Source organism: Cavia porcellus, unplaced genomic scaffold (genome assembly GCF_034190915.1).
Source record: "Cavia porcellus strain 051 isolate PalLab524CR breed Dunkin Hartley unplaced genomic scaffold, mCavPor4.1 scaffold_8, whole genome shotgun sequence".
Classification (NCBI taxonomy): domain Eukaryota; kingdom Metazoa; phylum Chordata; class Mammalia; order Rodentia; family Caviidae; genus Cavia; species Cavia porcellus.
Window position 1 is genome coordinate 9786843 of NW_026947491.1, and position 27137 is coordinate 9813979.

Consider the following 27137-nt stretch of genomic DNA (forward strand, 5'->3'; position numbering starts at 1 on the left):
GCAGAGGAGCCTCCAAAGGGCACTCTCCTTAAATCCTATGATCATCAATTAGAACAAGGGACCAAGGACAGACAGTATCAACAGCAGGCTTTGCCACAAATAAGGTTATCAATTTTTATGTGGCAAGTGACAGAACTATTAGGGCTTTTCACTGATTGCTTATGAGACTGTCTGGATTAGCACAGTGTGCTGGGGCCAAGCACACACTAACACTATTGCAGTCTAAAAGAAGCTGTGTGAGTTAGCTTTCCCTTGCCATGACAAACACCTGGGACAAAGGCTTAAAGGAGGAAAAGCTTCCCTGGCTTACGGACTCAGAGGGTTCAGTCAGTGACATGCAATCCCATTGCTTCCAGGTCTGTGGTGAAGTAATAACAACATGTCAGGCATGTGGCCAGGGAAAGCTGTCTCTTTAAGGTGTGGGAGACCAGATTGGAATTAAGCAAATGGTACCATATAAGGCCTAACAGGCCTCTTCTGTGAGCCCTAGAGAGAAAGGCGGTGTAGTGCGTGCTGACACACCGCAGGGAAAGTTAGTGTCTCTGAGATCGTTTTGCTTACTAAAAGATGTACCATGAATGGTAGAAGATGGATGAATCCTGGTTGACTCTTACTGCCTGTGCCCATTCTGAGTGAATAGAGCCAAGGTACGCCAGTTGTTCGGGACTCTCTGTTGAAGGGAGACAAGAGCACCCTAAGCCCACATTTTAAACTAATTCTGTGTCTGTGTTTCATCTTCATCCCCCCTGGTCATATACAAGTTCCCTAGGTTGGCCTACACTAAGGCAATTAAGAAGCAGAGATCAAGAGAGTGCCAAAGACAAGTTGAGGCCTTCAAAAACAGGCACCTAGAGGCCTTCTTCCCTCAATGAGGCCCTACTTCCCAGCAGTCCATTCAGCTATGAACTCATCTGCTATGAATTCACCAAACTGCCATGGAGATTAGCTGTCACAGTGCATCATAGCATGATACGGTCCCCAAACACCCATGTGTTAGAGACACGGTCACCAGCCTGTGGTGCTGCTAGGAGGTGGGGGAGCCATTAGGAGGTGAGGGTCTAGTGGAAGAAGTCACACCACTGAGCACCATGCCTTTGAAGGGGCCCTGAGGACCTCATCATCTCCTTCCCTCTCCACCCGCCTTACAGGAACCACACTAAGTGCTACACTTGTACTATGAGGGACTACACCTCAACAGGACCAAGCTACCACGGACTGAACCTCTGAGACTGCAAGCCACAATGAACGCTTATACCTTAGGAAGTGTTTGTTTTGGGAATGTTGTCATAGCCACAGAAAGCTGGCTAACATTGGTGTGAGAGAGAGACCCAATAAAAAATTATAGAAAGAATCAATGAATGCACAGGTGAAGAGTTGAGAAAGACCGAACACTACAGGAAGAAGTGCACTATGGTGCTTATGAACAAGGGCTGCAAGCTCCAGTGGTGTGGTGAGCGGGCCCAGGACAGCTTCTCCAGAGCCCACTCAGCTTCTCCATGAGGAGACTAGGGCTGGAAACAGCATTAGCGAAATGGGCCAGTCCATGAGCGAGCTAAGAACAGCTGCTCAAACACAAAGGGCCTCATAGATGCTGATACCTAAACAAGCAAATCCAGGTCATTTTTTTAATATCTGAAAATACTGTTCAATTCAACATACATTATTAAATTTGATATTTGAAAGAAGTATTATAGTTGCACCAGAATTAATTAGTCTTCCTCGCTTAAGACAAAATTATTTATTCCTCTAAGTCTTACAGACAATGTATTTGTTTAAAGCCAATTAGGACAGTAAAATGCTGTGGCAAACACTTACCACTGTGACCCTGTCTCCACCGCTGGCGACCTGCTTGTAATATGGTGACCCTGAGAGGACTCTCCACGCAGACAGGCCGCAGCTGGCTGCCTTCGAGATGCCTGGCTCTGAGGCTTCACAGCCACCCACAAGCAGAAGTCTGCAAGCAAGAAAATAAAGGATGCAGACTGTAAATAGGAACAAGATAAAAGCAGTGAAACATCACATCATGGAAAGCCACCTGCACGAGAAAATTTACATTAAAATAACTATATATTAAACCTAGAAGGTCAGCATTTTAAGCAAAACCACCAAGAGAAATCAAATGGCTTTCAAATGGGAACCACAGCCTCACCTGGGCAGAGGCAGCGCTTAAATATTCAGTGGTACACTCAGAGACATGGGGAACGTCTGAAGCTTGGCCACCGCATGCTGCAGACACCAGTGAGCATCTGTGCAGCCTCACTAGGTATATGCACATCATCTGCACCTGATGCACACAGGCACCACACAGCACATCAGAAAGAAACGACAAGCTGGACACGGTGGCACACACCTGTGACCCCAGAACTCTGGGAAGCTGAGGCAGGAGGCACAAGTTCAAACCCAAATCGGGTAATTGAATGACTTAAGACCCTGTCTCAAAACAAAAAATAAAAATAAGATGGGGGTGTATTGCAATGTGGAGGCCCTGGCTTTGATTTTTCTTTCTTTTCTATGAAAAAAATAAAACAAATTTTCATAGCCAAATAACAAAAATAGCAGTTATTATACTGTGCACCATTATCTTCAAAGAATACTATATTCTCTTCGATCTAAAATGCTCAAAACCAGATAAAAACCCTTGGAGATTAAGCTGTCCTGTACATTACTGAGCACAGACATGTCTCAGCCACGAAAGGCCAAGCAGGGCACGCCTGCCAAGACGCACAAGTGCACAGAGGTGAAGGAAGCGGTCCTTGGTCTTGGCCTGATGATGAAGGGGCTCAGTCTCCCAGCTCTGACAGCTGGAAGAGTGGAAAGCTGCAAGCAGGCACAGACGTTGGACGATACAAATAAACTAAGTGATAGAGAAAGTGTGTACCCACACGCACGCATGCGAGGAAAGAATTAAACAAGCCCGAATAAAGGCAGAGACCAAAGAACAGGAGACAGTAACCCAGACATGGGAAAAAACCCAGTAGAGGCAGACACAAGGCCCTAAGTATCACGGTATAAGACGCTGAGGACACTGAGGCTGGGAGCCATGCTTTAAAAGAATTCAAAAGCAACACAGAAGAGTTAGCAAAAAGGTTCTTTGATCAAACACTGGTTGGAAGAATCTGCCCTCTAGTGGCTTAGAACTCGTTCAAGCCCATGTACAGCATAGGGAGTTTTAGAACAAGAACTTCTAGGTGCTCTGTCCAAGGTCTGGTGTCCCCAAGGCACACAACAGGAAGGGAAGGAGGGGAAGGGCAGGCTCTATGTGCCACAATTCTACAACATGGAAAGAGCAGGGGTCAGACAGTGGAACAGCACCTGAACTAGCACAGCTGCGGCCTGGGCTTGCAAAGATATGACAGGACCAGGCCCATAAAGTTAAGGCTCCACACACATGATCAAACCGTCAGAGCTACAAGCAGTTCCTCCCTTCAGAAACCTGAAACATCACCTATCTGATGCATTACATCTTACCCACTAGTTCAGTGTCTTCATTAAAGTTTGCTTATGTTTACCAACTAGATGAAGAACTAAGCAGAAATACATATAGCCAAGACAAAGTTAGCCTTTGTCAAACAGCAGGGATGCAACAGAATCCCGGAGGGCCCGGAACACACACACACTGGGACACACCTTCCAGACCTGGGGTCCAGGAGGCAGAGGCATGGGGAGCCCAATCTCCAACTCCCCACGCCTCCGGGAATCTTGCTGCTGGTCAAGGATCCACTTCACCCTATGTTTAAAGGAACCACCTGGGGTCTGGAAGACACAGCTCATTATCAGTCACATTGTGACTAAGCACTCGACTGAGTAGTTGACATGTGCTGAAGGATGATCACAGAAATCAATTAGGTTTTTGAAAGGCTGCTTATTAAAAACAAAACAGGAAATTTTTCCTCCTCTGCTCACTCAGTTTGATAATGAAATCGTTCTCCTAGCAACCTGATGAATAGATATAGAATTGCTTAAAACTGCATGGCATCTGGTTCTAAATTCCTTAGGACGTAATTCAGAATTCAGAATCAAATATGGGAACATGTGTAACATTTAATCCTTCTGGCTTTGTACCCCCCAAGCAAAACTGGACACACAGATGTTGGCTGGCACAGAACAGTCCAGCTAACAATTTCTTAAAAAGGATAGCTCATAATATTTTGACCCTGGTGGGCCACAGAATCTACTTCATAACACCTCCTTTACGTGACAGAAGGAAACACCACATCAGGGTGTCAAAAGAAACTCTATGGATACCTGAACACAATTTTCATGAGTCACCAAGGAACCTGCTTTGAGTATTTTTCAACTACCTAAAAAATGTCAACTGTATTCCTAGCAATGGGGCAGAGCCAGGTCACAGGCTGCGGTGTACCAAGCCCTCGTCCAGGTCACAGTCCCTCCACCCCAAGAACGGAGGACGGGAGCTGCCCTGATAGTCGCACCACCCTAGGAAAGTCTCCTAGCCCGGAGCTCTGCCCCACACACAGCAGCAGCAGCAGGGAAGTAGGACACTGCATCCTGATGACCAGTACTCAGCACATGCAGATTCAGTAATCTGCACCGACATTTTCTCTAACGTCACCAACTTCCACTGAAGTCAATGCAGCATCCATCTCAGGAGTGTTTACACTTACTCAGATGTGAGGTTCGGTGCTAGCAGTGCAGGAAAGACAGCATGAAGGAGCCAAGCTTCCCCCCTCATGGAGTTCACAGTCTCAGGAGTTAACAAGACTCACATTTCACCTAAGAAACATCTGAAAATGACCTACTTTAGCTCTTGTGTTTACACGATGTTCCACCTGAGCCTTAAACACCAATTCCTCCAAAATCAGGCTCCCGCTCCTTTGCTGAGCAACACATCGAGTGCCAGGCCCTGTCTTGCTGCGGAAAGTGGATCCGTGGACAACACAGACCCTGGTCCTGGACCTCCATTCACCTCTCTCACAGGCTTACCACACTGCCAGAAGCCCAAGGAGCTGCAACCACCATTTGCTGGAGGAAACCAACACTTGTTCTATCAAACCACGCAAGCTCTACAGCGTGTTCATGGAGTATACTGCGACAACACATCATGCCATGGTCAGTCTGGAGAATTTCCAGCAAGTCTAGCTACTTTTAAATATCCCGTAACTGTCAGATATAAGGTGCTGCCTGAACAAATCTGTCCTACCCACCCCTCGCTGAGCAAAAGGCTCTCCCCCCCCCCGCCCACTGCCCTCCCCTCCCTACTCCCTTCCGCCTCAGCACACAAAGCTGTAATGGATCGGTCCGATTCAACAGGGCCGAGCAGACAGTTTTACTTTAGTGGACATTCCAGGCAGGGGACAGCAACAGGAAGCACAAATGAAACTGTGTCTGCTCCACGAGCCATAGCCTTCTACTCATAAGAGGATCCAGGATCCAAAGCTATGGGGATTCCAAGCATGAGCCGGGAGCCAGGGTGCTGCCTGTGACTGGCCCACCTCTGGACTAAAACAGGGGGACCATAACAGGCACTGCCCAAATACTGAGTCCCATCTTCAAAGCCCTTCCTCTCCCTTACTGGCTGACCTTCAATGAAGCTTTCTGCAGAAACTGATGCCATAATATGAGTTTCTGTGCGCACAGGCAGCAGGCCTCAGTCTGATACCACGAAGGCTTTAAAGAACAAAGACATTTCAAGAAATACATGAATTTAAATATGCCTGCAGTTAGTTACATAAGACAAATGTCAGCAAGCGGCAGCCACCACACACACACACACACACACACACACACACACACACCCCAAATCCACCAGCACCTATGTTTTGTAAATAAAGCTTTATTGGAACCCAACCAGGTTTGCTCATTTCCATGCCGTCTCTGGTGGTTCACACTACTATGGCAGAGCTATGGTTACTGCACATGGGCTCGTCCACAATGCAAAGGAGCAGAGGGATTTCTCTCCACCAGAGCCTGGGTGTGATTCTCCAGAAAACCAACAACAGCAAAGAAAAGACAGAAGGAAGAGGAGGGGAGGCAGGGGAGGCAGGGAAGGCAGGAGAATGGAGGGGGGGCAGATAAGGGGAGGCAGGGCCGAGGGATGAGATGGCTCCAGGGCTCCCATGAGGCTGTGACTCAGGATATGGAAAAAATCAGCATACCCACCCAGCTTAGTCCACAGCTTCTCAGTTAATTCTTGCTTCCTGTCACCCAGTTTATCAACTCAATTTCTCTTCTTCAGCAGGGCTCTCAGTATTAAGACAAAAAAACGCATTACACAAAACCCTGAGTTCGTGTTCCCTATTTATCCAAGCTCTAGCCTGGCTGATTTATTTCACATCTGTAAAATTCTTATAGATGATAAATAGCACACCCTCACACTACTATTTGCAGAAATAAGCTGGAAATAAATAAAAACACGACGAATATAATACCTTCTTTCTTTTAAAAAAGACCACATAATGGAAAACATAAACAACCGAGCAAAAACGTCATCCACAATAGAATATTTATACACATTCTCTATTTTATAATAATTTTCACACAGAAACATTAATGTCATCTATCTCCACACTGACTGCTATCAAGTTATAAATGATTGCAGAACCAAAAAGAGAACCTCCTTTTTGATTAAAGAATATATTCAACTTTCTAAGATGTTTATTTAAATAGAGGTTGTCCCCGCCCACTAAATAAAACTTCCCTCTGGTGGTTACATTTTGAACCCAAAACTAAGAAGCCAGCATGTAGATAGTAATAAATCTGCTGTGAGCCATTACAAGGTCAGATAGCAGGACACTAAGGAATAGGAAAGTCTAGTGAGAAGGGGACAAACACCAGAGAAACAAAACTGGGCTTTACATCAGAATAACATTAGAATTCTCAGGAGCAGCACTAGAAGCTAGAAAAAATACCTTCGAAATTCTAAAAGAAAATTATTTCCAGCCTACAACTCTGTTGAACCCAATCATCAATTAAACATAAAGACAGAACAAGCCATTTTCAGACATGCAAGTCTTCCATATACCACATGTTGTTTCTGGGAAGATACAGAAGGCTGTGAGTGGCCAAAACAGTGAAATAAACTAAGAAAAACAGAAAGTGACAGAGCACAAGGGACCTAGGAAACAAGAATGCAGCCAGACAGCACATGAATGCAATTCCCAGGGTGTGGCAGAGACTCCAGGACAACAGCTATCAGCCATTGTAAATTTACACTGCCGCACACTGGGAAGTTCCGGGACAGACCTCTCCACAGAGACAAAACCTGCACGACACAAATATATATGATGCACTGAAGAGAGACTTATACCACCAGTGAGGTGGATTTAGGGGTAAATCTATAACAGGTACATCATAAAACTCAGCAGTTTAAAACAAAGAAAAAGGAGAAAGGAAGTCTGAAAATGTAGCTCAGCGTGCAGCCCTCTCTTCACACAAGAGAGGTCCTCAGTGTGACCCCAGCATGGTGGGGGGGAGAACTACAGGAGAATAAACACAAGTGAGAACAGGGGCTCTGTGGGCTGCAAAACCACGCAGAAATCAGTGCTCACCGCTGCTCACGGGCCTGCCAATCACACCTCCATCGGCGTCACACACCCTGGCCCCAAGGGCTCCTGCACTGCGTTCTCACAGCGCTGCTCCTGGAACATGCCCTCCTCAGGGGTGGGCTCAGATGGCCCTGTACATGAAACCCTCTTTTCTTACACAGCTCCCACAGGTTTTCAAATCACTGAAAACAGCTATGAGATATTCCTTTACACCTACCAACCAGCAGATGTTTAAAAGTGCCGTACATCTCACCATCAAGAGGATGAACATCATCCAGAACAACCACCGTGGGACACACCTGCCAGGACCTTGTTCCCTCCCAGAAGTCTGAAGAGTCACTTCTCCTTCCACAGCCAGCATGTGTGCTAAAGGAGTACACAATAACTTTTACCACTGTGCTATTTTTATAACATAGAAGCTTTTACCACTGTGCTATTTTTATAACATAGAAGCAGCTGAAACAAATCAAGTTTTCGTTTACAGGAGAACGGCTAAATATGTTGCATATTATTCATAAAATATCCTCAGTGGTTAAAAATGAACTAAAAAAAACTGAATGAACTACAACAACATGAATGAAAAAGCAAGTCATTCCAGTTCCAATACCTTGTTAAAAAAAAGAAAAGAAAAAGCAAGTCACACAATAAGATTTACGAGCACATGATTCCATTTCCATAAAGTCAGAACATCAAGCTAACTATAAGTGCTCAAACTCTAAAGAAAGCAAGGGGATGAAACAAAAGTCAAGATGGTCATTATCTCGGTCATTGTCTCAAGGAGACAAAATGGCATTAGCAGACAGCCCAAAGGATTTCGGAGTGTGGGGAAGGGGGGGGGGGTGGAGAGAGAGGAGGAGAGAAAGGAGTGGGAGAGAGGAAAGAGGGGAATCTTTCACAGTAAAAAGATTCCACAATAAAATTCTCTGATGAATAAACAGGATACGAAACTTGCATACACTTTCCACCAAGAAGAGAGTCAGTGTAAGGAGTTGCCGGCAGTCACTGATTAGTCCAAAAATCCAGAACTTAACTAGCTTAATCTGACTCAAAATTGAACACTCTTTCTAGTGACAAACCCAAAGAGCTTGGGTGACTCATGAAATACACATATACTTAACCCTCAAAACTAAAGGGCAGATACTGCAGGCAGCAGAAAATGCCAAAAGCTTCCAGTCAAACTCACTGACAAAGGTGAGTAACAGAGGGTGGGACACCGCAGGGGAAACAGACACAGGACTTGGAGGAGCCGGACAGACAGACAGACAGACAGACAGCAGAGCCTCAGCCTGCAAGGAAGGAAGCCTGCAAGAGGGATGCCTACTGCAGCCTCCACAAGAAGACATGGCCTTCATGGGCTCTGTGGACGAGGCTGTGAGCTCGGTGCTGTCGCACTCTTGTTACCAACGAGGAGGACGTGTTTTGGTGGCGTGAGCAAGCAGGAAAAATTCCTCAACCAAGAGGCCAGTGCCCTGGCTGGCTGGAGAAGACCAGTCAGGCAGGAAAAGGTGCATGCATGATCGGAAGAGACTGCCAAGGTCTTCTACATGACTGCGCACAGGAATATGGAATGAACAGGTCCACAGGAGAATCAGTGAGGGGAGGCTCTTCCCTCTGGACCTATGCCAGGGGTTCTGGACCCACCCGGTAATCCTCTGAGTCAGAGCACAAACAGCTGCTTACCTGTGAGCAGGGTGGTAAATCGCAGTACTGATTCCATGAGGATAATGACTACTGAAGCTGAAACTGTGACTCTCTTGGTAGCTCTGATTTGTTTCAACACTAAATTTCAGAAGGTAAGCAAGAAATAAATACCATTAAACTTCAACAGACATCATTACATACCCAATACAATATCTGTAACGTGGAAGACACGTAATATCAAAGATGTAAAACAATCAGAACTCTGACAGTGTTAACATGACTGATGGATACAGCCCTGTTGGTAAAAAGTCTGGTAGTTTCTTACAAAAATAAACTGCACTGAAAGGGAAACATCAGGAGAAATGATGATATATATTCATAAATACTTTTAAAGGATAGGCATAGCTGCTGTATGACAGCAGCCCTAAGCTGGAAACCTGGACATCTAGAAACAGAAAAATGGATAAACCAACCACTCAGCACTCATGTAGCCACACACAGATAACTACACATTTATTCACGGTATTCATAAAATACTGACCACTAGTAAGACAGGAATACACTACTGAGTGGCATAAACTATGGATGAATCTCAAATATTATGCTGATTAAAGGAAAGTTTACAAAAAGGATCCACATACATGATTCCACTATTATGAATTATCAGGACAGACAAAACTCATCTGTGATTTTTTTCTTTTCTTTTTTTGGTACCAGGGGTCACTTATGCCACTGAGCTAAATCCCTGTCCCTCAACAGTGATTTTTAAAACAAGTTTTTTAAACAGTTACTTGTTTGGGGGTAGACGTGGAAAGGGATGCTGGGAAGGAGAAGATGGAACGTCCTAGCATGGTGGCAACGTCCAGAATCCCCACAGGGGTTTTGACTGCATAAATGTACACACTGGTACTAAGTCACAACAGGTACAACTGAGATTTGTGCATTTCACAGAATATAAATTTTACTGGAAAGAAAACTCATCAAACACTGAACCCTAATTAATGATATGCATGCTAAATCTAACTGCTGACATCTCCAGCTTACTCTGAAATACATTAAAATACAAGAAGACACAGAGATGGATAAATGGTAAAAATATGATCGATAGTACAGTAAAATCCTAATTATAGAATCCAACTGGAAATACATGAGTGTTTAAGATACAATTCTTTCAACTATCAAATTGTACTTCCAACTTTTCATAACAACATGCCAGGACATAAAGCAGCACCACTAACTGATGTGAAACAGAGAAATAACACTGCACCAAATACACTTCCCAAAGCGCCTTTTACCTGACAAGGTAACTTCTGAGTTCTCCTCGGTAATTGATGACCAAGAGTTCTGCTAACCACTGCGCACTGGCTTTGTATTCTAAAAATATCAACCCAGCGATGGCACAGCTCAAATCACCAGCAAAACTCGATGCCTTTGAGAGAAAAGAAAACTGCGTTACTACAGAGACGCTCCATAAATAACGATGCACAACTGGGGGGCATGTGAAAGCCCAGTGCCAATTGCCCGGTCTACAGCAGTCCTCCCAGCTCTGGTTTTTTTAATTACCTGTAATCTTTCATTTACTCGGGCAACACCACAATACATAACTTTGAATTAGAGGGGTAGAGAAGCACATTTTTATTCAAACTGTACATCCACTGCAACACAGACAGAACTCTCCACCCTTCCACCCTAGAGAACTCTAGAAGCAGCTTTCCAATGTCAGCATCTACTGCCAGCAGTAGTCTAAATGGAAAAGTCTTCACTTCCATTCGCCTACTCAGACAGCTGAGGACAGGGAAGCAAGAGACCTGTAGGGACGCTCACTTACCTGTCACAGCCTCTGGCCTCCAGTCACCTTGGATTCCAGAGGCAGAACCTCACAAAACTGAGGCTGCTGCAGAGGAACAGACATCTCAGAAGCCCCCGCTGCCCCTGGGACAGCCAACTCTTCCCAGGAGACACCCTACACAATGGGGACGCAGACAACAACTGGCCAGGCCCAGCCTGCCCTGCAGCCCACAGAAGCAGTCCTTCCTTTGCACGGGCCAGTCTGAGTCTTTCTCACAAGGCTGCTCCTGCCGAGACCTTAGGGCTTGCGGGTCCAAACACATGGCGCCAGCTTCCGTCTCCAGAGAGCTCCTCAGAACCTGTCCAGGAGCTGTGGGACTCCTGTAACCTGAGCCCAGTGTACTTTGCCCAGATTTCTCCATGCATATTCATTTCCTGAATGAAAACCATTCTCGGAATTCCTGGCTCTCAGTGCTAAACTTACGAGAACACACTAAAAAGCCTGAAAACACCATCAGCTCCAGGTCCTGCAGGGGTCACTTAGGCAGAGCCCATGGCAAGTACAGGCAGGCCAGGCATGCATCTGGGTCCTGGCCTTGGTTTTCTCTGTGAAGCCCCTCGGAGATGCTAAGACACAGCCAGAGTCAGAGCCACTGTTCTGCCCACCGTGGTCCTATCCACATGAATACAGATGCTAAGATGCACACGATTCCTAGAAGAGACCCAGGGAGAGGGGCTGCCACTTTGCTCCCCTCAATCTCCTTCCTAAACTTCAAAAACTGACACCAATCCACTCACATAACTGCCGTGAATATTGAGAATGTACATACAATCCTTAATAGCAGAACACAATTACAAATTATTACAACCATTCTTTTTTTTTTCACTTTCTCTTTCAATTTCTATTCCATTCATGTAATAAATTTGAACTCCCAGAAGTTGTCCCTGCTATGGACGTTTCATTGATGGAACTTTATAACAATATTTTGTGCTATGATAAAACCCAGGAGTGTTCTAAAATTACTTTAAAAGGCCAGATGAGGGAAGGCTGGGGAGAGACAAGGGCATCCTCAGTTAACACAGGCAAAAGACAATCAGACATCAGTCAATGTCAAAACCCTGACTTAAACCCCAGCTGGCTGGCTGTCCGGATGCCAGTGCTATCCAGCCAGAAGCAAGTGTTCCTTATGACCCAGCTTCCTGTCCCAAGCCTGCTCAAGCTCACCTTATTCCACTGTTGCTCCCCACAGCTGATACAGGGAAAATGTGAATGGACCTTTCCTTCTCCAAAATTCAAAAAGCACTTGGCTTAGGCAGTGTTTTCCACCTGCTGCCAGTGTGGACCCCGCACCCCAGCATCATGGGACCTGCCCCAGGGCCAGCCCTTCATTCTTCCTGTGGCCTGAAAATGGCTCAGTATACTCTCCTGTTTTGGACACGCCTCCTCATGAGGGTTGGCTGAACAGCCTCCATGGAGAATTTACTTACTACTAGGCGGTTTACATCAGCACAATGCATCACAGAATACAAAACTAAGGATTACACAGATGGAAATCCCCAGCTAGATCTGTCTCTTCCCTTCTCACATTCATTCGCTGGAGCATCCATACAGAGATATCACACATACCCCCAAACAGTCACCAGTCTGCGGCGGATCATACCGGGGCAATGACAAACAGCTCGCTTCCCATGAGGTCGAACACCCGCACAGTGCCCGTGCTCTCTGCGTAGGCCAGCAGCGTACAATCATAGCTCCATGCCACCCGTCTCCACTGGGGCTTGGGGTCTTTCGGAACTAGAAGGAAAAGAGAAGAGGTTACAAAAATCAGTAACACTTTTAGTAACTGTGGTTACAGTAAGCATAATGCACCACTTCCCAGCGCTGTCTAACGCCTCACTTAGTAGCAAAGCACAGCACAGACGTAAACCATCACACGCGCTACCCTCACCAGGAAAGACTCGGGGATAGCACACTGCAAAATGCTTACATACCAAGAAGCAGCGGAAAGAATGGGCAGAAAATAATTCCAACCCAATGAGTTCAGCCCCTCTAACACCAAAAACTGAGAAGTTCAGCTGTATCAAATGCCGATGCTAACACAGCATGAGAATAATGGAGGACAGGCACACAGGCAGACAAATCTAGAACTGTCCTTAGACAATCACACAATCATAAGACTGTGATAATCAATACCTTCATAATCCTAATAATCCAGCTCCTCGATTCTCTCCTATTCTGAATTTATCGGCACAACAAAAAGCCTGCTAGCTATTAGAGAAGAGAAAGAAAGGCCTGAGAAACTTTAAACCGTGCTAGGTTTGACGTTCTTACTGTTTATTTTCTGTGCTCCCATTTCCTGTTATTAGAAGCCCAGCACTAAAGAGACAGGTAGGAGGCCCAGTGCCCTTTCTCTACCAACTCTTCATTTACACAGTCACCAAATGTCTTTATCCTACCTTGTGGCTCACACACTGACAGAAATAAATTAATTAATTAAATAAATAAAACATGGCGCAGGACATGGCACACATGACTCCTGGCTCTCCCCAGAGTCAAAATGACCACAAAAGGTCAATACCTTGAATCAATTTAAGACATCGAGGCAGTAGGACAGTGCAACTAAAAACACAGAGGAGGACATCTGGAGCTGCTTCAAAAAGTTGCATGGACAGTGAGGTGAGTGGGTTTAAAGCAGGGAGCAGTATAGGGGGAGGGGTGATCAAATGTCTTTTACTGTAATAAATACTGTCTTTTTAAATGTTTACCGTATTTCTTTACAACACATCTGTAAACACAAAGAACAGAAAAACCTCAAGAGCAGCACAAAAGGCACATGGTAAAATGCAACCTGCCTCCATGAGGAGAACACCGGACATAGCAGGTCCAGCCACTCAGTGGAACAGAGGCCACACGTAACAGCCATGGCAAGACGCTGAGTGTCTTCTCTCGAAGATCTAGAACTAGACAAGGTTGCCTGCCTTTACACCTCTATTCAACACAGACCAGGCAGCGCAAGCACACAGGAGAAAGAAGCGAGGATCTCACTCAGAAAAAAGGAAGCCAAACTGCTGCTGCATACAGATGACCTTACACAGGCAAACCCCAAGATTCCACCAAGAAAACTGCCAGAATAAATTAATTCAGCAAAGTCTCAGGATACAAAATAAACACACAGAACTGGCAGCATAAGCAGGGGGCAGCTGAGCCGAAAACGACTTCTCATGGATCCAGTCCCCAGCACTACCAAAAACAAACAAAACCCAGGAGAGCCACAACGTGCCAACAGCGAATTACCAGAAACACAGAGTGAGAGAGCAATCCCATTTACAATGGCTATGGAAAATAGTAATAAAAAACTTAGGAACAAATTTAATCAAAGGAAAGGTGAAAGTGCTCCAAAAAGAAAAGTATGAATTGCTCAACGTTTGTATTTTGACACAGGGTCTCACTCTGTAGCTCACACTGGCCTCCAATTTGTGGCGAACTTCCTGCCTTGGCTTCATGAGTGCTGGGATTACAGGTATAAGCCTCCTTTATAGGCTTCCCGAGTGCTGAAAACCCTGAACTCTGATGCAGGAAATTGAAGGGAAAATAGAAAATGGGAAGACATTCTATGTTCATGAATTGGAAGAGCCAAAATTGTTTAAATTACTCAAATGATTTACACTTTCAAAGCAATTCCTATCAAAATGCTAATGACATTCTTTACAAAACTAGAAAAAAAGAGGTTAAAATTTGTATGGAATCACGTATTTAAAAATCTTGAGCAAAAGAACAAAAACATTACGTCATCTGATTTCTAAATAAACCACAAAGGCCAAGTAATAAAAACAGAATGACATTGGGATAAATATCAACACCAGAACCAAAGGAAAACAGCACGTCACAAGAAAAAACACACATCGACAGTCAGCTCACTGTGAACACACGTGGTAAGAGTAAGACTAGGGGAGGTTGACCTTTCCAATATATGGCGCTGGAAAAGTGGTATCTACACGCAAGGGAAAGAAACTGGACCTCTACACCTCAGCAGTTACAAACATTAACTCAAAAGAGGCTAAAGACTTAAATGTGAGATCCAACACAGTGAAACTACTACAAGGAAACAGAAGGAAGTACTTCGGGACCTTGGGCAGCGTAAGCGGGGGTTGGGGACACTGAAAACACAGGAAACCAAAGTAAACAGACAAATGAGATTTCATCAAACTAAAACAGCTTTTGCCAAGCAAGGAAAACAGTCATCAGCATGAAAAGAAAACCTACACGATGACTACAGCATGACCAAAAGTATTTACAACCAGAAGAGACCTAGAATAGCAAAGTCAGTTGTTCTAAGCAGCAAAGGCAAGGCAGGAGGCATCACAATCCCTGACTTGAAGTTACACTACAAAGCTACTGTAATAAAATCAACATGGTACTGGAATCAAAACAGATCTGAAGATCAATGGAATAGATTAGAAGATACAACTACAAACACACTCAACCACCTTATCTTTGATAAAGGGGCCAAACATACTCACTGGAAGAACGATAGCCTCTTTAATAAATGGTGCTGGAAAAACTGGCTCTCCATATGCCAAAAACTAAAACTAGACCCATGCCTATCACCATGTACTAACCTAAAATCTAAATGGATCAAAGATCTGAATATTGAAACAGAAACACTAAATCTGTTGGAAGACAAAGTAGGTAAAAATTTTGAAGACATAGGGGTAGGTAGAGAATTCATGAACAGGAATCAAACTACATGGGAAATACTTCTCAGAATCAATAACTGGGACCATATCTTATTAAAAAATTTCTGCATGTCAAAAGAAATCTCTAGCATAGTGAAAAGAAAACCCACAAACTGGGGAAAATATCTTAGTGAACGGTCCCTCAGACAAAGGACTTCTAAAACATATAAAGAATTTTAAAAATTCAGACCCCCGAAATTCAAAGACCCAATCCAAAAATGGGCAGCATCTGAGATAAATACACATTTCTCAGATGAAGAAATACAAATGGCAAATAAATACATGAAAAACTGTTCATCATCATTGATCATGAGAGAAATGCAAATTAAAACAACCCTGAGATTCCATCTCACTCCAGAAAGGACGGCCAGGATCAAGAAAACTACCAACAACAAATGCTGGAGAGGCCATGGAAAAAAGGAACTCTCTTGCACTGTTGGTGGGAGTGTAGACTGGTGCAGCCACTGTGGAGGTCAGTCTGGAGATTCCTTAAAAAGCTGGGATTGGAAGTCCCATTCAACCCAGCTATTCCACGTCTAGGCATATTCCCAGAAGAATTAAAAACATCATACCACAGTGATATATATGAGCCCATGTTTATAGCAGCACAGTTTGTAATAGCCAGATCTTGGAAACAACCTAAGTGTCCATCAACTGAGGAATGGATAAAAAAGTTGTGGTGTTTTTATACAATAGAGTACTACTCAGCTATAAAAAATGATCACATTTTGATTCCTGGTACTGATAAAAAGGAAAAAGAAAAAAAAAAAAAAAAGAATGATCACATTGACATATTTATAAATAAATGGATGCAAGTTGAGACTATACTCATAAGCAAAATAAATCAAACTCACATGTATAAATACCGTAAAGTCTCCCTAGAGTAAGAAATGGTAAGAGTACATAAGAGTTTATAGTAATCATTCCCCATTCATTGCTTTGAAGCCTTATAATGTTTGCATTCATTAGTTGGAATGGTTTTATCCTGGCTTGTTTGATTTTATTATCTGTGATAATATGAAAACAGCTATTTTGAAGAAAACAAGACTATATAATACTTATATAAGACTTATAATAGTGCTGATTTAATACCTTACTCTGAAGTCCTACCATACTTTTGTCCTTCTGGTTCTATCATACTGCACCTTATTGGATTTTATTATGTGTGATAGTATAAACAAATTATCTATGGAAAATGAGAAAATATAGCAGCCATTGTTGGTTCTCTGTTATCTGGTTCTGAATGCCCTGTAATACTTTCACTCTCTTGAATGATTTTATACTATTTTGTTATGTTTGATACTATTGTATATGAAGTTATGCTCAACTATTTCAAAGAAAGAGACATTATGGTAGTTACTGTTAATTACGTGTTGTCTTATGGTGAAGAACTGTGTTGCTTACATTGTTCTGTTCTGATCTGCTTTGTTATGTCCTCTTTTGTCTTAATCTCTTTAAAATTAAAAAACAAAGAAAGTATTTAAATAAAATGACCACCTGACAAAGGGTCAATTCCTAGAATATATATACAAGGAAATCAAAATTTGCAACAAGAAAACAGTTCAGTTTTTTGTTGTTGTTGTTGTTGTTGTTTTTTCAACAGTTCAGTTTTAAAACAGGAAACAGATCTAAACCCATGTTTCTCAAAGAAGGCGCACAACTGGCCGACAGGGAGGTGAGGAAATACTTAACATCAGCGGTCACCCGGGAGCCCTCATTCAAAGCCCAGTGAGGACTGGCTTCCCAAAAATGGATAAGAATGACGAACCCCCAAAAGGCACAACACATAAGGAGTGCTGGTGAGAAGGGCCATGCACGCCACTGCAGGGAACACATGCAGCCCAGGCATGTGGAAAACGGTGCAGAGGCCCCTTAGTGCATGCCCTGCAGCCCACCCCGGGGATGTCCCCAGCTGCGCGCTGGACACCTATGTGCCTTCCACACAGCAGCCTCTGCCCCAAATGGCTCCCTCTGGCCTCTTCCTCCTGCTAGCCCTCTGTGACGGTCACTACTACTACCTCCACATTTTCAGAGCCAACTTCTCTCTTCTGTGTGACCCCCAGGCCATCGACACACCTCTAGGTGCATCTGTCACAGCACATCGCTGTTTCGTAACTATCAGGCCTAGAGGACTCTGGACACCCTCAGAAACAAGGTCTGCCTAGATACCGCCACTCCAGATGGGAAGCAGAGCACGTGTCACAACCCTGACACAGGAGGCTTCTGTCTCTGGAACATCTCTGCCAACAGGGCACAGTAATAGAACAGGCCTGCCGTCCCCAAGACGTCTAATAGAAGTCTCCCCCACACACACACCTAACAAGGGGCTGGGAATTATTCACACTCCATCTGCCTCTGTGCCATATATTCTGTATATAAGCAAAAATACCTGATATAGAAATTTCTGCATTTTGACTATGATTAGGCAAAAAGTATATTTCAAAAAGCACCAGGCATGGTAGTGCATGACTGTGATTGCAGCATCAGACAGCTGAGGCAGGAGGATCGCTGAGTGTTCAAGGTCCACCGGAACTACACACCGAGACCATATCTCAAAAAACAAAACAACGGAAGTATATTTAAAAAGTCCAAGAAGAGGGTCTGGGGATTTAGCTCAGCAGCATAAGCCCCTGTCCAGAAAGTGTGAGGTCCTGAGTTCGAATCCTGTTACAAAAAAAGTCCAAGAAAGGTCCTCTATATTAAATCCAAACAAGATGCTGCAAACACTCAGTTAACATTTTGTTGTTCTGCTGTTTTTGCTTTTGCTTTTCTGAGACAAGGTCTTACTAAGTAGTGTTGGCTGGCCTGGATCTTTTTGTGGCCTGGAACTCTCAGCAATTCTCCTGCCTCGGCCTCCTGAGCACTGGAATTACAGGCCTGTGCCACCACACCCGGCAACAAAGCTTTTTTGTTTTTGCTTTTGTTTTTTCAATAGGAGAAAATGAAAAGAAAATCAGTTCCCTGTCTTTAGACTGTTAAAAAGAAAAATCAAATTTGGAAGTAAACACACAAAATGATAACGAGAGTAAAGACACTGATGTATACATAGATGCTACATAAAAACCAGCAAGAAAAGGGGCTGGGGATTTAGCTCAGTGGCATAAGCACCTGCCTTGCAAGCAGGCAGTCGTGAGTTCGATCCCTGGTACCGATAAAAAGGAAAAAGACCAAAAAAAAAAAACCCAGCAAGAGAACAACTTTGCCCTGTGCTGACTAAACTCCGCAAACACATTTCCACTGTCCCCATTCCCCACCTCATCTCGTATTGACGGGAAGAGTGGATTTAGGAAATAAACTCCTCTGGGGGCCTCATTTTCACGGAGACTTGTGGTTATCAACAGCGCGTCCACCATCCTCAGCCCGTGTCCCCAAGAGCATGCCTTTTCATCAAGAGCTAAGATTTCAGTTACCACCAGAAACAAAGCCTGTATCCCTGGGTTTTCCAGCCACCTACGATGTAGTTCTGGAACAGAACGAACAGCGCAGCTTTTACAAGATGATCACCAACAGCGCTTTTCAAAAGTCTTCCTAGAGCTGCTAGAGAAGCAAAAACCTCGAAGAAGGAACAACCGGGTAAGTACTCAGCTTCGGGGCTGGGACGGGGGCTGTGCAGTTCAGCAGCGTCGCACACACTCCCAGGGCCATCTGGCTCCCCCACACACCTACATGGCTGAGAGGGACCTGGGAAGGAAGCTGGCCCACACCACCAAGGCATGCTGCACCAGTGCCTGGGCAGGCTCCCCCACCCCGTGTGGCTTCCACCATTCCTGGTTCCTCCACCTTGTTTTCTTTCACGGTCAAATGTTTATTATTGCTCTAGATAAAACATTCAGGCTCTTTTCTTTTAGTTGAATGAGAAGACACATGCGAAGCACTCCATACGATGCCAGCATACTGTGTCATCCTCACAGTGACTCCCAGAGCACCACTCTGGCTCTATGGACACACGAACTGCAGGCGTGCATAGGAGACAAAGGCAACAGAGCTGTTCACCAAACACAACCCTCCTCATCGTGTCCTCCCATTTCTGCTGTGGTTTGGAGCTAACATGTCCCCATGCAGGTTCCTGGACCCAGAGACAGGGCTCTCAGACAGTGAGCAGATCACGAAGACCTACGTGTACTGTGGATCAAACCACAGACAGACTCATAACCCCAAGGCAGCGATCAAAGGATGAGCAGAGCTGAGGGAGGAGATCATGGCAGCATGTGCAGCCCCAGGGGCTGAGTCTCACCCCCTAGCCCCATCTTCCACATTCTCACAGAAGACCACGCCTTCTGCTCACAGTCACAGCACAAGCACCCAGCAGGGTAGCTCATGCTCACAAAAAGCAAGATCAAAAACTACAGAGAAGAAATACAGCAAGCACTAAATAAAAATTTCAAAAATGTACAGTGAAAGATACACTGCTATTATCTCCCTCAGTATCCTCCCGTCGGCTCACACACACTAGTCCTATCATCCTGGTTGCTTTCTGTACCAGCTCCAGAATCCTCCTTCCTGAGGGTCTTTCCAGGTGTGATCAAAAATAGATGAGTGCTGCTGCCAAATGCCATCCAGAGGAAAGGCCACCTTGTAAAAACACAATGCTGTGTCCTCAGCCACCTCAGTCACCAGATCTGGTGCAGTACAACTCCGGGCTCTCCCCCAAAGTCACAATGACCAGGAAATGGAAACATTTTGGAGTTTGGTGTGGGAGTTGTTTTCTTTTGTTTTTGTCTAAGACAGGGTCTCACTATGCTGCTCAGGATAGCCTTGAGCTCATTTTATAGCCCAAGCTGGTCTCAAACTTGCAACAGTTCTCCTGACTCAGCTCCCAAGTGCTGGACTTATAGCTATGCACCACCATACCTAGCTCCTTTTTTGTTTAACATTTTTAATTCTTTCAGGACGTCAAGGCAGCCAGGCAGCCAGAATAGCAAAGCAAAAGACCCTCATGAAAGACGACTCCACAGCTGCTGCAGGAAGTGGCAAAGATAATTCAATAAGTACCTTCAAAGCACAAGGAAGCATTTTCATGGAGATTAATTATAATGTACCTTTTATTGTAAGTATTCACCGTATTTTTATTACATTTCATATTATACTCAATAAATTTTTGCTAAATATATCAAAAAAGTGTCAACCCCAGATGTTTTTATTAGACTATATCTGACCAACTTTGACTTATAACTAAATAAGAATTCAAAGTAAAAGAATATGGATACTTACAAATATTTCCTCCCCAAACTGGCTTATATATTTTTAAAATAGTTTAAATTTCAAACCCACCCAAAATGCAAAATATTCAAGGAATTAAGAAAAGGTAGTCACAAATTTTAAAACTTTTAATATTCATAATCCTTTATATATATTTCTTTAATATTTATTCCAATTTAATAAATACTGCAAAGCATTGGAGATATAAAATTTTCTTTTTTGAAATATTTTAGAAACCCTTACCTTGACATTTCCCAATAATAGACGTAAAATCATCTTTTGCAGACCTGAAAAATATACGCAAAATGAAGACAATGGTTTCACACTGGTAACTACCATGAGCCAACAAGGCACAGCAGCAGCCAGGGGTGATGGTGCAGGCCCACGATCCCAGCCCTCTGGGAGGCTGAGGCTGAAAGAGTGTAAGTTTGAGCTCACCCTGGGAAACCCGGCAAGGTCTGCCTTAAAATTACACAAAAATAAATAAATAAAAGAGGCTGGGGAGCCCCATACAAAGGCCCTGGGTTCAATCCTCAACACCACCAAAAAGAAAAAGCAAAGACCCCAGATTCACAATCTTAAGGAGCACGGGACAGCACTGGGTGCTCTGGGCCAACAGCACCACTACTGTGGCTAATGTAACCATCATCCTCAGCCACCCTAGCCTGACCTGCAGCCTTGGCCGACAGAGCAAAAGCTGTCCCGCTCTTTTCTGCACCTTCTGAGCACCTGTTTAGCTCTCTTAGTAACTGGCCAAACAGGAACGAGTTCTGGAACTCAAAAGAGCCTTATTCACTGAAAAAGTGGAGACTGCAGAGATCTGGGGAAGTAGAAACATGAGGAGCTCCTCAAAAAAGCACTATCCACCAGCCAGTGTCTGACACCACACAAAAGTAAGCGACCTAGCAGTTCAATCATTTGAAAAATTAAAACCAGGTAAAGGTTCTCTCAAAGAAAGCCTTAGAGGGGCTGGGGATTCAGCTCAGCGGCATAAGTGCCTGCCTTGCAAGCAGGCAGTCGTGAGTTCGATCCCCATTACCGATAAAAAGGAAAAAGACAAAAGAAAAAAAAGAAAGAAAGCCTTCGAGAGCAGCAGCATTAACCATTACCTGATCTCCACACACTGGTCCTGAACAGCAGCCAGCAGCTTCCCGTTGCTTTCCCAGGGAAGAAGAATGCGAAAACTCATTATGAATATCTGCACTGTAAAACCCAAGTCAACAGCTACTCATTTGATACCTTCAATACAGAGCAAATTCTTTTTCAAAGTTACAATAACTTTTACACTTTTTAGCTCTAATTGCCCATCTTTTTTTTAAAGGATTGAACATTTCTCCACATGTTATTGCTTGACATTACTATGTTGACATACGGCTGGTTTTATATTTACATGTTTAGTTACCAACATTTCTTACAAAGAGCATCTCTGGAGTTTTTCTCTGAGGCAAGACATGGCAGATGAAACTGTTTTGTTTATCAATCATAGGATGAAAACCATGTTGCCTAAGAAAACTGTCATCTCTCACCCTTGGCTTTCAGTGGTGAAACTGCTATTAGGGGTCGACACAATGGACTCTGCAGAATGGAGTCACATTCCTCTCTGCCTCTTCCTGGTCGGTAATTATCTTTCAACCTTATAATTAGATGCATATAGGCATCTACATTCCAATTTAATAAATTGGAATGTAGGCATCTAGGTACGTAAAAAGCATAAAAATGACTCAATATAGCTTGACTGAACATCTCTAGACAATACTGATCCTATCATCCTATTGTGACTGATCAATACTGATCCTCTAGCCAATACAAGCAACAAAGAATGTATACAGATAAAAGCTGAGCAGGAAAGTCTTAAGGGGCCCAAAATGAACACCCATAATAAAAACTAACAGCCAATTCAAATAGAAGCACATTATGTGAATTTCACACCACCTTACCTTGCAAGGACCAAATGCCAGCTTATCTGTCTATTCACCAAGCGAACCAGGCCATCAGGGAGTAAAAAAGGAGCAGGGCTGAAACCAACCACAACACATTAGCTTGCTTTAATCTAATCAAGAACGCCACAAACAAGTAAGTAAATATTGTAAATACTGCCATGTGCATACAGGGAGGGATACCTATTTTTTTCCCCCTTAGAATAAAAAATTTGAATATTAGCACACCGAAAATCAAAAGTTACTAATATCTGAAATTTTACCATGGAAAATTCTCTATTTCTAGAAAATACAGTCTTTCTGGGAAAAAGAATGCTAGGGCACAGCTCACATCTATAATCCTAGCTACCTGAAAGGCTGAGGCAAGAGGATCACAAGTTCAAGTCCAACTTGGGCAACTGAGTATAACTTTATTTCAAAATAACAATCAAGAAGAATTCAATTTCATTGAATTAGTCATTCAAGGATGACCAATTCAAAGAGAAAGGTTTCTCAAGAGGGAGATAAAGAGTCACCTATGAGGCCTGACCTGTGGGCTTTCAGAGAGGACAAGGTGGCCATCGAGAGCAGCGCAGGTGACATATCCTCTAGTCACTCCCCCCCCCCACAGTGAGAAGGGCTTCAGGCTCCCCTCCCTTGATTCTCCTCAATCTTCTTCTCCACCTGTAACACCAGATCCCGAAAGCAGGCTGAAAAGACCCAGAGTACATGCAGGGACAGGGACAGGCACAGGCAGACACAACCATGGCAGGCACAGACACAAGCTGAGGTCCCGTTCACAGAGCTACCCATCCTTGGGAGCTTTTCAGGCTGGGAAAAAGCAATCTGCAGTACCTAGGTCTACAAAGCAATCCCCACATGTCTAATTTTAAGGCTGAAAACCACCACCCTGCCTGAAAAGATACTTACCACTCAAGAATTCAAAAGCACACAAGAATGAAACCCAAAGAAACCTCACCACTGCATGGCCACTGAACACTAAGCAGCAAAGAGCTGATGGAAACGTAAAGACAAAAATGCTTCTGAAAAGCCAGGGACATCACCGGCCTGCTACATGGGCCCAAGATGAGGTCCCCACTTATCCAGAGCAGCAGGGTCATCATGTAACATTTCTAACCAGGAGGAAGGAGGCAGAAGCTACCAATCCATGGAGAAGACCTCAGCTCACGTCAAAACATTTAAAATCTCTACTTAGGGGGCTGGGGATTTAGCTCAGCGGCATAAGTACTGTCTTGCAAGTGTGTGGTCGTGAGTTCAATCCCTGCTACCAGTAAAAAAGAAAAAGACAAAAAAAATCTCTACTTAGAAATGGGCTCAGATGAGTATCATTACGCTCCACTTGAGAAACCCATCACAACCTGGGGTTCATTCACGAGAACGTAATTATAAATTATAAATAACATCTGTGTCTGATTTTCAGCGTCTATGAAAAACCACTGTCTCACCTGTACCAGAGGTATTGGCGCAAAAATAATAAATAATCTGTAATAAAAAGAAAAATAAAACCAAATATAAATCATTTGTCCTTTAAGAATCATTTTCAAATTAGTTACACAGAGGAAAAATTTAAATACACTACAGGCTGAGTCATTATGAAACCAAACATTGAGAAGGCAACTCCTAAAATCAGAATAATCTAATGTATACACTCGAATGGTTACGAGGTCACATATTTGTTTACATCATCTCTAAGCTTATGTGTTAGAACTCTGAAGTATTTCCTAACTACAAAAATGTAACAATGGTTAGAGATGTCAAATTTAATCCAAAAAGCTATCATGAAGCCATGGGTGAAAAACCACAGTAATTACTCTTAGAGCTAAATTATTTGTATAAAAATTAAACCAAAATACCAATTTACGCTTTATTGCAAAGACATAAAAAATAATAGCAATACCTAAAATATCTCAGCAGCAGAGCATTTGCCTAGCAAGCCTAGTTTCCATCTTAAGAAACACAAGATAATAGTAATGGTGCTTCTTATGATTTGGTTTAGAATACATGTGTGTCTACACACTGAGTCTCAAGCACAATAGATTGTCTTTAGGTTGTAAAATGAAAAAAAAATTCAAACTCAGTTATTTTCTATATTTTCTGTAATGAATTTTTATTATTTGTGTGTATCGTCTAAACGTTCAAACCTTCAAAGCATTTGTGATAATGAAAATTGAGTATGTTAGCTCTTCTAACACCCATAATGGTAAACTCCTGTACTCTGGCTCTAACCTGCTTTAAACATATGTGTGCATGAAAATCCACAGGCATGCATACATGCATCTGCTTATATACGTGTATACAAAATTAAACTGAGACAACACCTACACTACTTTGTTTTGTTATGCTCCACTTGAGAAGTCCAAAGAACACATTTCAAAATCCCTAAACGTTCTAAAACAACACAGTTACGAATGAAATATAAAGAAACAGGTAACTATATCATTTACAAAACAAAAAATAGATTTACCTCTGATTGCTTTTGTGATAACTGATGCACCATGTTTACGGTTACCGCGAGGCTACAATTAAAAAACACACATTTGATCATTTTATAACCCTAAGGAACACTTGCTAATACTCAAGAGAATTGAGTAAAAGGTTCCACTCATAGGTCAAAATAGAAACGAGTTTAATGAGGACTCAGTACCAAGACTGAGCATGGCCCACATCAGGACAAAGCTCACAAGACCACACTAGAACCGTTTCTACACCAAAACACCAAGTGAAAGGCTGTAAAAGCCCAGGCAAAGCCCAGGCAAAGCCCAGGCTGGCTGCAGCTCATTAAAGTATTTCTTTTTATTTTTTTTATCAGTACCGGGGATCGAAGTCATGACCACGCACTTGCAAGGCAGGCGCTTATGCAGCTGACCTAAATCCCCAGCCCACTCATCAAGGTCTATGCAGGAAAGTGGCAGAGACCCCTAAGAAGCTTTACTCACAGGAGGACCAGTTACAAGGGCTCATTAACCCACGTCTTGACACATGTCCATTGAGTATCCTATATCCACACAAACAATGCTACTAACGAAACCCCACTACAAAATTGGTATATTAAATACTTCCATGTTCAGGCCTGATGAATATACACAAGTCTGACTGATACTCTTCACCCTATACCTAAAGTCTCTGCCTAGGAGACAGCTGGGCTTTAACACCATAACTTCTCCCCTACTGAGCTCCCAGTACCAGTTAGAAGATCCTTTCCCTTTGCTCCTCCAGCACTGTGAGCATAAGATTATGCTAGATTAGGTGGAAACTTTACTGCAGGTTCTCCCCTCTAGACTGGAGGAACCAGAGCAGCTCAGTTATCTCCATATCCTCGGTACTTCGTCGAGCATCTGGGACACACAGATATAAGACAGATGGTCAGATGGATTCATGGCTGGATGGACATATGGACACCACCAGATGGACACGTGGATACATGCAGAAATGAACACATGGATGGCTGGACACATGAACGCGCACACGCAATCACTAAATGCTTCTCTGTCACTCTTCTGTTTTTTGTTTTTGTTTTGTCTTTTTCCTTTTTATCGGTACCAGGGATCCAACTCACGACTGCCTGCTTACAAGGCAGGCGCTTATGCCGCTGAGCTAAATCCCCAGCCCCTCAATCCTCTGTTTTTGACACAAGGTCTCACTATATAGCTCAACCTGGCCCCCAACTATGTAGCCAAGGCAGGCCTTGAACTCGCAGCGATCTTTCTGCCTCAGTCTCCCCAGTGCTGGGAAGACAGGCATACGCCACCACGCCCTGCACGGAATGCTTATTTATTGAAATACACAAGGTATTTGTACGGCCCCTAGCAGGGGGTCCGCGGCGGCCGGGCAAGTGCTGGGAGTACTGCAGTCCCGGAACAGTCTCCGGGGGCAACCGGGGCAGCCTGCACAGGGAAGGGAGTCCAGGTTTCGGGAGGACGAAGACCCCCGAGGAGGCACGAGTGGGGCTGCGTGGCCCCCACACCCGAGTCCCGATCAGCAGAGGCCTCTCGCGGTCCGACCCCCGCCCGCGCCGTTGCCAGGGCGACCGCCCGAGCCGCCCCCAGGTTGGCTACGTGGCTCCCGCAAGGGCTCAGCTCACTGAGTGCCTGCGCCCACCGGGTCGCCACCGTTAGGGCCTGCTTCACCTGCACTTCTGTCTCTGGAGGCCACTCGGTGTTGACCAACAAGTCATAGAGAATCGTCTCCTCCTCGCCCTCGTCGCTGCTGGGACCCGAAACAGGCCCATACTCGGGGGCCGCCATGTTCCCCGGACGCAGCTGAAGAGCCTCGCTACGGCAGCCTGTGCGGGACACGCTTCCCCGGACGCGGCCGCTAGTGTTTTGTGGTC

The 27137-nt window shown here is 44.1% G+C and overlaps 1 protein-coding gene across 10 annotated transcripts in view; it reads right to left on the reverse strand.

Moving 5' to 3' along the window:
• Nucleotides 1-27099, reverse strand: part of Nbas (NBAS subunit of NRZ tethering complex) — a 222990-nt gene extending 195891 nt beyond the window's left edge. For 2 of the 10 annotated variants that reach the window (XM_063254314.1, XM_063254313.1), the window contains exons 1-10: nucleotides 26935-27098; nucleotides 25272-25323; nucleotides 24253-24289; nucleotides 22808-22885; nucleotides 21980-22027; nucleotides 21114-21157; nucleotides 12596-12729; nucleotides 10442-10575; nucleotides 9186-9284; nucleotides 1816-1954 (exon numbers count right to left, since the gene is read on the reverse strand). In XM_063254314.1, coding sequence (XP_063110384.1) covers nucleotides 1816-1954; nucleotides 9186-9284; nucleotides 10442-10575; nucleotides 12596-12729; nucleotides 21114-21157; nucleotides 21980-22027; nucleotides 22808-22885; nucleotides 24253-24289; nucleotides 25272-25323; nucleotides 26935-27051 — 882 coding nt within the window. In that variant the 5' untranslated portion in view covers nucleotides 27052-27098. Of the gene's footprint in view, nucleotides 1-1815; nucleotides 1955-7804; nucleotides 7872-9185; nucleotides 9285-10441; nucleotides 10576-10974; nucleotides 10997-12561; nucleotides 12730-16525; nucleotides 16550-21113; nucleotides 21158-21979; nucleotides 22028-22807; nucleotides 22886-23336; nucleotides 24219-24252; nucleotides 24290-25271; nucleotides 25324-26934 lie in introns of those variants that run through there. The other 8 variants (XM_063254312.1, XM_063254316.1, XM_063254319.1 and 5 more) reach the window with 8 other exon arrangements.
• Between the last annotated feature and the right edge of the window lie 38 nt (nucleotides 27100-27137).